The sequence below is a fragment of the Scatophagus argus genome, chromosome 17 (assembly GCF_020382885.2).
Source record: "Scatophagus argus isolate fScaArg1 chromosome 17, fScaArg1.pri, whole genome shotgun sequence".
Taxonomy (NCBI): Eukaryota; Metazoa; Chordata; class Actinopteri; family Scatophagidae; genus Scatophagus; species Scatophagus argus.
Window position 1 is genome coordinate 6,352,528 of NC_058509.1, and position 10,713 is coordinate 6,363,240.

At 42.9% G+C, this 10,713-nt stretch overlaps 1 protein-coding gene across 2 annotated transcripts; it reads left to right on the forward strand.

Moving 5' to 3' along the window:
- Positions 1–367: 367 nt before the first annotated feature.
- On the forward strand, positions 368–6,855 carry csnk2b (casein kinase 2, beta polypeptide). Of its 2 annotated transcripts, none has more exons than XM_046416914.1 (7): positions 368–524; positions 1,136–1,216; positions 1,798–1,900; positions 2,645–2,760; positions 3,509–3,584; positions 4,228–4,417; positions 5,168–6,855. In XM_046416914.1, exons 2-7 carry the CDS (start codon positions 1,145–1,147, stop codon positions 5,256–5,258), a joined length of 648 nt encoding a protein of 215 aa, XP_046272870.1. In that variant the 5' UTR covers positions 368–524; positions 1,136–1,144; the 3' UTR covers positions 5,259–6,855. The 2 variants fall into 2 exon arrangements, with proteins under 2 accessions (XP_046272870.1, XP_046272871.1); XM_046416915.1 differs by having other exon boundaries at positions 390–464.
- Positions 6,856–10,713: the final 3,858 nt, after the last annotated feature.

Here is a 10,713-nt window from a genome sequence, read left to right on the forward strand (position 1 = left end):
CTGATGGGTTATCTGTAAAAATCAATACTTTTTTCTATGGTGTTATGTGAAGATAAATGAGACAAGAATATAGGCGTAAAAGTTGTTACTGTAACTAAAATAAATGTGTAAGTCATAATGTTACCAAAAATGGTTGGCAATAATGTATGTCACATGTTGACTAAAACATTTTCTTCATCCATAAAAATGTACATGTTGTGTAGAGCACTTTAAAATAGTCGATAAAGTCATAGTACATAAAGCAAAACAGAATAACGTAATGAAGGAGTGTGTTATTGAGGCCTTATTACAAGGGAGGATTTGAGAGCCAGCTGCAACACTACATTTAAAGCATGTGTAATACTCATCATCAACGCTGGGTGGCAGCGGTGCATCATTGGCACTGTGCGCTGTCTACGAGTCACAAGAGGAAGAACGTAACCTAGAGGGTGAACTGGGAGGTGGTGTCCATCTTATTTACACCGGTGAGCTTGTTAAATTTTTGATCTGTCGGATTTTCCAAGAGCACGAAAGTTGAAAGCCGGGTAAGTTGGCGGACGAGCCCACGTAACTGTACTGAGACCTGTAAACGCGGCGGCAGGAGTAGCTCCAAAAAGGGCTAATCTTTGTCATGAGGCCTGTTTCTCAATATGCGCCATATTGAATTTTATTTTGCGTCTTAGCCGCTAGCGGGTTTTAGCGTAGCGAACTAATGCTGGTTATATTAACTATTTGTCGTCACGTATGACTATACCATACACCTAAGGTTGTGTTTAGCTCAAATAAGCTGCGTTACTGACATATTCAGAGCTTTAAAAAAGTGTACTGCAGCGAGAAACGCTGTGAAATGAGCGGTGCCGATAACGTTAGCTAGTTAGCCTAGCCTTTATCAGGCTTTGGCAGTTACTACTGCTTTGTACAGCTAGTTACTTATATTACATTAGCCCCTTATAATGCCACAGTCTTTGACAAGAACTAACCTTAAGATAATACGGAAAAATAATATATTTAAAGGTTTGAATTTGATATCAGAAGTTGTTATAATCACATTACTATGCTGGAGTGGGTGAATTTAGTGTTGATGCAACGTGACCTTATGTGAATGTATGGGTCATTGTACGAACATTTTAACCTTCTTTTTTGTTTCTTTTATAAGTCTTTAGAGATGAGCAGTTCAGAGGAAGTGTCATGGATCTCCTGGTTCTGTGGACTGAGAGGGAATGAGTTTTTTTGTGAGGTGAGCCATCTTATTGTCTGTCTGATCCATCAGTGTGTAATATTCGTTGCTAACCATGTAGTGTCCTATCAAAATGAAATTAAAAGCTGGACTTGTTTTTATTAGGCAGAACTGTTAAAGTGTATCACTGCACAGCAATGAGTTGAGAGTGCTTAAGTGTCGGTCTCTTACTGTTACTTTCACTTCACACACACAGATGCAGACAGATCTAACCTTGAGCTGCTACTGTACTCTGTCATGTCCTGCATGAGTATCTCCCAGAGTTCAGATAGTTAAGCCCCAGGTCTGACGGGAGAAATTTGAATGATGGTAGGAAACCTTCATGGTGACCTACAAGCTGGGAAAATAGCATTAAGCAACTGAATTGTAACGAAAAATCCGATTTAGTCGTATTGAGAAAGGTTTAATACAAACTCCTTAAAATCAAATTTGCCGTAGGTGAGTGTTATTAGTTGCTGTATTCATAACTCCAGTTTGTGCTGGTCCAGAAGACACCACAGAGACATTTTGATTGAAGTTGTATGTAATGCTAAGTTCTTCCCATATAAACATTTTTTTCCATCTGATTTCTCCAACCAAAGGTGGACGAGGACTACATCCAAGACAAGTTCAACCTGACAGGACTCAATGAGCAGGTTCCCCACTACCGCCAGGCCCTAGACATGATCCTGGACCTTGAACCAGGTTAGTATATTATGTTCACGCCTCCGGACTCAAATTTAGTTCAGCATTGGTTACGACTGAAGTCAATTGCATGTAAAAGTTCTATTGATACAAGTTAACAGTGTCCAAAATTCATTAGTTAGGTGCCTTGGTTGAAACTGTTGGTAATTTTTTAGAGGAGCTTTGGGACTCTGGTGGCACTAAATGTTGATCTGCATCTTCATTTACTAGCTAATGTGTAACCGATTGAGAGTAAGTTTCATTCAGGAGACTCGTCGTTAGTGATCTTGATTGTAACGTGTGCTGCTCTTTTAATCTGTCATGTGAGGACTGTTGTCACCTAATAAAAGTAAGAGTCAGCTTTTGATCCCGGCGTTCTGTTAAGGTTGTGCAGCCTGCTCATCTGCAGTGCAGGTTTCTTCACTTCTTTTCAGATGATAACGTGTGCTGTGACACCCAGCAGTACAGTTTTTTTCCCCTCTAAGTCTTTGTGCTTTTTCAGGATCTTTGAAACCACACGAGTTACGTCAGCTGCTCTTCAAATTCCTTCGCATCTTCTCTCATCTTTGTTTTATGCACTTTCAAGGATTAGAAAATGTTTGAAACGCTGACGTAAAAATGAATCTAACAAGAGGAGGCTCTCTGTTGACTCTTCAGTGTTTCATTTCCTTTTGAAAATTTTTCATCTTTCCTCAACACAGTTTTGCAAGTCTCAAAAGAAATGCAGACAGCAGCAACACGTTCTTTGTTCCCTTCTGTCTGCAGACGAGGAGCTGGAGGACAATCCCAACCAGAGTGACCTGATCGAGCAGGCAGCCGAGATGCTGTACGGCCTCATCCACGCACGCTACATCCTCACTAACCGAGGCATCGCACAGATGGTAGGTGCCGACTGCGAAATCCATTACCGCTCCCTGCATCGGGGAAACTGTTTTTCCATTACGCTTTCTTTCTGCTGACTTTGTATGTCCAGTGACAGGGGTGATTATGCTGGATTTTTCTGGGGATGAATAGTAAAATGAGCACACCTGGATTCAACTTTTTTACAGTGTTTTAAAAAAAGAAAATGGCTGTCAGCCACAGTTACAGAAGTTCAGTACCTGTAACACTGAGGTTTATAGTGAACAGCAGTTCTGCCTGAGATTTATTGCCACAAAGTTTTTAATATTTAGCTCCGTGTCAGAACACTGGGGGTGTAACGATTGTCCAAACCCACAGATTGGATCAGACCTTGATTTTTAAACACTTCACGTAAGACCAGTCAGCATACGTCTTCAAAAAGTGAGACAGGACCGCAGCTTGAGACTGTGGACGTTTGTATCCAGTCTTCTGAAGATTACATTTGAAGAAACAGAGTTGGTCAGGACTTAGAAAACCTTAACAATAACCAATACCGAGTCCGTTCATGTACCATAATGTGTTTACATCTTGCTTTTACAGAAATCAAACATTGTAATCTCACACATGTCAAAGTTGATTGTTAAAATTTCCTGACTGTTCAGTCGTATAGGGAAGTAAAATGTTGGCTCCCTGATTTTGCCACCTTTATAAGTTCCCTTTACAGGAGTTGTAAAATGAGTAAAATTGTTTGCCACCTGTAATTATTTTGTATTTGCTTACAACTTGCAGTTGGAGAAGTACCAACAGGGAGATTTTGGCTACTGTCCCCGGGTCTATTGTGAAAATCAGCCAATGCTTCCCATTGGTGAGTTTTCATTCTTATAAATGTCTTCTTGCTCATACTGTATTTAGCACAAATGGAGAAAAACAGCACAAGATGGTGGATGGCTATTAAAATGTTGGTGGTTTGTCTGACAGTGATAAAATTGTCACACGTCCCTTTGTCATTTGCATTTAATTTTCACATTGTGTGTGTTGCATGCGAGTGTTTTGGGTAACAGTTTTTACTAACATACAGGAAATCATTCCTACCTACTGCCATCAGACTTTACAACTCATCTACCTGTCAGAGCCACGATTACACACCTGGACTAAATCTACCTGTCACCTTTTGCACTCTGAAAAATTTTATATACTGATTCTGTTTCACTATTATTTATTTTCACACAAGTGTCCTTTAGTGTATTTTATTCTTTTTCTCTATTCTATCTTTATATTCAGTATTTCGTGTCACAGTGTGTTTTATTTACCGGGCTGCTATGACAACCTAATTTCCCCTCAGGGATGAATAAAGTCATCTACCTATCTACCTATCTATCTGTCTATCTGTCTATCTATCTATGTCAGCCTGCATGAGTCTCATGTTTCAGCCCACCTACATTTGATTATGTTCACGTCTAAGCCAGCGTCACCTTTCTTCTGTCCCTCCTCCTCCCCTTTGTCCACAGGCCTGTCGGACATCCCAGGAGAGGCCATGGTGAAGCTGTACTGTCCTAAATGTATGGATGTTTACACGCCCAAGTCCTCCAGGCATCACCACACAGATGGAGCCTATTTCGGCACTGGCTTCCCCCACATGCTCTTCATGGTTCACCCTGAGTACAGGCCAAAGAGGCCCGCCAACCAGTTTGTCCCAAGGTCAGTACGGCAGGGTGAACAGTCGTCACAGTCAGTCAAATGTGTGACGCAGATGCTTCACATTCATTTTTAACACCCTTCTGACCATGTTGGTTCTGATGTAAATGAGCACTTTTTTAGTAGAATAGAAATAAGAAAATCCTCGCAGGTTCGAAGCTGGATGAAGGAAGTGTTTGACATTTTCACCAAAAATAACTTAAATGGTTAGTCTGGTATCAAAATAGCTGTCAGTCGATTGCTGAGTTCAGCTATAGAGAATTTGCCAAATATGTGGCCCTCAAGTTAATTTGAGCCGATACAATAAATCTTTCCCAGTCTCAGGATTTTACAGGATTTTACTTTTCTTCTTACTTGGGTTCTGATCACCAGCTTCTGCAGGATCAGTGATGTTGTTTCTTCATTTTATTATCATCTATACATGTCATTATAGGCAAAGTGAAACACCATTTAAATGTTGAGGAAACAAATAATTTCCTCTTCTGACCAGCCTTTAAATCCACCGTCAGGATGGCGTGATGGGGAAACCGTGAGAGCTTAAAATCACTCATCACTGCTCTCTCCCTGAAGGCCAACACATCAGTGTAAACATCCTCGTCAATTTCAGCACGTTTGTGTTGCATCTCGTCAGTTTTATGTTCATATTTGTAGCCTTCGGCGGTCAAGCGGGACATTTCTTGGTGTTTGCTAACCAACCAAAGCTGCGGCTAGAGGAAATGCTCACACATGTTTGTCCCTTTCTTCTCTCTCCAGGCTGTACGGGTTCAAGATCCACCCCATGGCCTACCAGCTGCAGCTGCAAGCAGCCTCCAGCTTCAAGAGCCCCGTCAAGGCCATCCGCTAGAGCGTCCGGGCCGGAGGAGGAGCGGGAAGATTCATAGAGAGAGGAGACGAGAAGAATTATCATCAGAAGGGGGAGGGGTCACCTGCACGTAACTAAAGCTTTTCAGGTGCCCCCTCCCCACCCAGAAGACTGTTTTATTTTGGTTTAGGTTAGGGCAAATGAAAGTGTAAAGATTTTCAGAGTGTGAACGACACATAAAAACGCACAGCCACGATCGTAATCGCGCACACACACACACACACACACACACATGTTCTCATACATTAAAATAAATAAATAAATAAAAGCATCCACATACTTGGGATCCCATGTACGTACCTTACCAAACTCATCAGAGCCAAAAACAGGAGGTGAAGTAAGAGGAAGCTGAATAATACAGGAGCTCCACACTGCTGCTGCTGCTCCATCTTCTTCTTCTTCTGCTCACTCACTTTACGAGCCCACTGATGAGAAAATTATGTAACTGGTGGGTGACGCTAAAGGGAACTTGTCGCCGTCGGAACGGCTTTGTGTCGAGGGATGTCAGACAGAAAGTGCAACAGCAGGGTCAGTTGTCACCTCTGGCTCTGTGATTGTTCTGTATTTGGCACAGTTTGGTTAAAGAGTGGTGGTAAACCCCTCGGTCATTGGAAGCCTCCACACCCCAACGCATGTACACTCAGGCTGGCGTTCGCAGAGACAGTTCGGACGATGGCGACAGGTGTGTTTTTCTTTGTTTTGTTTTGTTTTCCCCCGTCATTTCATTGTTCTTACATTGACTCACTGGTTTGTCTGCTGTTCTGTGGTGTCGCAGCACAAAACGTTCTGTTGAATTTGCCTTAAAGTTCAGACAAAACGCCCGAATCGTTGACACAAGTATTAGTTAAATATTTTTTAAAACTGTGCTGTTTTAGAGGAGGTAAAGTAGACATGAATTAAACTAGTGTGAATTTCTGAGTCATTCTGAACATTGTAATCAGCCTGTGTCATCTGTCCAGCTGTCTGTATTGGTACCTTAGTGAACATATAACCTGCGAGACTCGTGCCATCCCCCCTCCGTCGCTGCAGTTTGTGTTGTCACCGTCATTCCCTCAGAGAAACAGTTTGACATTTTGGGATGCATGGAGTATTTCCTTTCTGGCTGAGAGAAAAGAGATGGCGTCAGTCTCCTCGTCTGACTGCGCCTGAGAACAAACATTTCCCTGAATGTCAAACTAGTCCTCTAAAGATCAAGGATGGAGACTACAGAGAAAGAGGAATTTAGACAATCTGAATCCTTCAGCTCACTCCGCCACTGCACTGATCCTACTGTTGTCTCCACAGCACAGTCTCATTATTTATATTCAGGTTTAGAGACCATCAGACCAGCTGCTTTAGTTTTGTTTCCCATTTATTTCTGAAACGGCGAGGCAGACGCTCGGCTGCCCTCCCTTCACCCTCCACTTTACTTTTTGTGTGACTGGAACAGATTGTTTGTTTTGGATTTCATGATACAAGAGGAGCGGTATTTATGTGTCCAGATTTTAACTGATGTTTATCTGTGTTGTTGTCTCTCTGCTACTGCGGAAAGGGTGAGCAGGATTCAGAATTCTCAATAAACTTCTATTTTCTTTTCATACCCTCTTGTTCTTAATTGGTGTTCTGCCCTCCTGCCACACGGGGTCAGTAGAGAGCCCGGTACTTTTGAGAAGGTTTATTTCTGCACATTTAAATGTATCTGACGCTCCACTTGTGAAGGCCGGAGTTAAATCTGATATATGGTGAAGGACCATGAAGCTGCGCCTGCATTCTTGGCATATCTGTGTGTGTGTGTGTGTGTGTTTGAGCTTTTGCAGGGAGATTTTCTGTGGTGACAGAGGGAATAAGAGGGTGTCTGCCTTCTGGGTGTGGTCGCAGTGGTATTTCACATGCCTCTGAGTAACAGCATTGGTGGAGAAAAATTCACAGACGCACAAAAAAAAACAAAAGCCTTCCAACTTCATAATCAAGATCAAGATTTCAGTCAAGCTTGTTTAGCATTTTTGGATTGCCTCAAGCATTTTGCTACATGGAAAAAGTGGGAATGGAAATTAAACTTGAAAATGTGCTGCTGGTTCATCCAGTTTTAAGCCACAGAAATGCAGAAAACACCTTGAGAGACAAACAGTATGAAACACTATGGTATGGCTTCCTTACATATGACTCATGCAGACTGTTTTTCCCCCTCTGCACGGCAGCTGCCTTTGGCAAAATGACTGACGGGGCTGAGTTGTGTTCATGTGGCTGTACCCTGTCAGTTTTTCCAGAGGGAGAAGAGGAGGAGGAGGAGGAGGTTCCTTCATGACTCAGGATAACCTCAAACCACAGCGCTGGACCTGCCCTTCTCCTTCTCCTCTACCACCTCCTCGCCTGTTTCAGCAACTTCTTTTAACTGTGAAGAGGAATCCCCTGTTTTCTTTTTTAGTAGTTTTTAGTAGTCGTGTCTCATATTGTCCAGACTCCATACTGCTGAGTAATGAAAGGTGTGTGTGTGTGTGCTCGGCTGGAGGCTGGAGAGAACAGCGGCTGCAGAGTCACCATCTTGCCATGTGAAGTGCTCGACGTCTGCTTCGCCACACCCAGAAGCCATGTTGCACCATCTCCCTTTTCAGAGAACTATTAAGGACATATGTCAGACACAGAGGTGGAGGAAGCAAAAAAAAAAAAGTTCTGTTGATAGAAAATCTGGCTTTAAATGGAGGCTGCGCTTTCCACATGTGATGCTTCGGTCTGCGCTGAGTTTGGCAAGAGTTTTGCAAAAGAAATCTGGCAGAGATTTGTTAAAGCTCAAGACAAGTTGAAGACAAGTTGAAGCTGATAGTTTCTGAGAACTTTGCCTCCTTCTGTGTCAAGAAGTAACCACCCCTCTTTTATACTGTCCTATTATTTTGATGTGTCATAACACAGAAGAAAAGTAGATTTTATGTGGCTTTTGTCTTTGACACTTGAAAACAAAGAAAGACCCTTAAATGTAAAAATAAATATAGAGTATTCACCCCCTCCACGTCAGTGTTTAGTAGATACAACTTTGGATCTGTAAGACTCTTTCTGTTTTGGAGTCGGTTTGGCACATCTGGATCTGTACTCTGACTTGGTCGCTCCGGGACACAAACAAAGCGTATTTTTTTAAGCAGTTCCTGTATAGCTTTGGCTTTATGTTTGGGCTCTTTGTCTTGTCAGGAAAAAAATCTCTACGGTTTCTGGCTTTTGTGTCAGGGTTTCCTCCAGGATTTCCCTGTATTTTCCCTCACAAGCCTCCCAGGGCTGCTAAATTAGGATGTTGTGCAGCTCAGCGTCGGTCTCATCAGGCCAATAACCTTCTTCCAGCTGACTTTTCCCATAGCGCCACCAGCAGGTCGAAGTTTTCATTCATCCTGAGAAGTTGTTCAACATCTACTGGAAGGAGTGGCACAAATATCCACGGCTCATGTGAGTTTTTAGCCAAGCTGACGGCATGGATGTGGGAATTTCTGCCTGTCGCTTAGTCTTAACGGTCGGCCATGTTGGCTCTAATATCTCTGTAATATCATTCAGTGGATTTCCATGAAATTTGATGAAGATGCTGATGTTCCCCTGGGGATGAACTCTAAAGACTTTGGTGATGCCTTGACCTTCCCCACAGCGCCACCAGCAGGTCAACACTCCAAACTAAGATGGTTTCATTTCACAGGCTTCACATCAGAGGGTTCACTGTCTTCACTGTGAGCATGAACATTTAATTCACTTCTCCAGTCTCAGCCTCTGAAGCTTCAGTATCTCAGTGTCTCTTTGTGGCTGCACTCACTCATCCCAGTCACACTCTTTCCATTATCCCGAGTCACTTGGAAACGTTCTGGTGTCCGACGCCTGACCCATGCTTTTCCGTCACATTTTCACAGAGTTGCTGTGAAGGTTTTGCCACAGCGCTGACTAACCAAAGCCTCAGTTGAGCACATGCAGGTGATCTCTGTGCTACCTGTAATTACGTGACGAGCCAAATGGCTATGGCGGCTATGGCGGCTATGGCATTCTATAGTTCATTTTAAAGTTAAAATGAACTAATATCACTCTGCATTGATCTGTTTCCACTTTGACGTTTAAGTCAACTTTAATTCAACAACAAAACAAAACCTGAAAACCGTTTAAAGTGTCTTAATATTTAAACTTCTCTGCTTTTGTTCCTCCTCTTCTTCTTTCCCACAATTTGGATTTTCTTACTGACTTTGTTGCTGTGACTGATGGAATCAGGATTAGTTTGGCTGGTTCCTCTGACACGCCTTGTTTCCAAGCGACAAGAGTTGAGAAACTCTGTGGAGGATCTGTGGGCAAAACAATAGAGGCATTTCACCGGGCCCAAACTGCCTCCCTCTCAGCAAAGTATTTCCAAACCATGACTCTGAAGATGCCATTTCATAACTGCCCCCCCCCCCCCCAAAAGGAAACCAAATCTTGCCCCCATTTTTTTATAGTCACATGCAGGCGATCTTCAAATAGCTCACACCGAGACGGCAGACCACCCACAAGTGCCTGTCATTTTGTGACCGATGTGGACAAACAAACCGTGAAAGTCCTGGTAATTGTGTTTTCATGACTCCACTTGTCAGTCATTGACTAATCTCTTTTGTCATGTGCCTCCCTCCAAAGATGTTTGCAAACACCACGACACAAACAGCCACACAGCAAAATTCCTCAGAGACAAACTCGGGGCGAGACCAGACTTGCTTGTGTGAATTATTTCAGTCATCAGTCAAAGAGGTCTACTTGAAATGGAGTCAAGAAACCATTGCATCACAGCATCCCATCGATGCAGCCCAGATCGGGAGGGAGGACGCGGAGAAACCTCCTGTGCTCGCTTTGGTTTTGATTGCACGCGACAAGCTTCTGTTGTCAGACTGAGCTCTTGATTCTTCTGTCAACACTCGAGGACATTCAAACACTTCACCAGCACGACGAGTTTGGATTAGTGACAAAAGCTGTGTCATTCCTAAAGGCTAAACAAATGCTAAACATGTTACTAAGTTTTGCTGAGCCAAACCAAATCTGATATTTCACCTTTGAGCACCTCTCGGTTTCAAAACAAACCGGGAGGCGTGGAGTCACTGAAAAAAAAGTTGGCCCAGACTGAAAGCACTACAAAACTTCACACACAAGCCGAGGACTTTGCCAAAGCTGTTATTTCTGTGTGCATGTAGGCAGCAGTTGGTTTCATTTGGTCTCGTAATCTTGTCAACTTTTAAATGAGCCCACGTTATTCTTTTTTGAGCCGTGCAGTACATGTGAGGTGGGAGCTTTTTTTTGCTTTCTTTTGCATATTCTGTAGAAAACAAAGAATCCTGCACACTTTTCTCATCACGTCAGTCCTCACACCTTCATCGGGCATGTGCACAACAACATACTTATCACAGGTCAGGCCCTCACCTGGGAAAGAACCCACCAATCAGAGTGTGCCAGCAGCCCTTCATGTTATGCATACAAATTA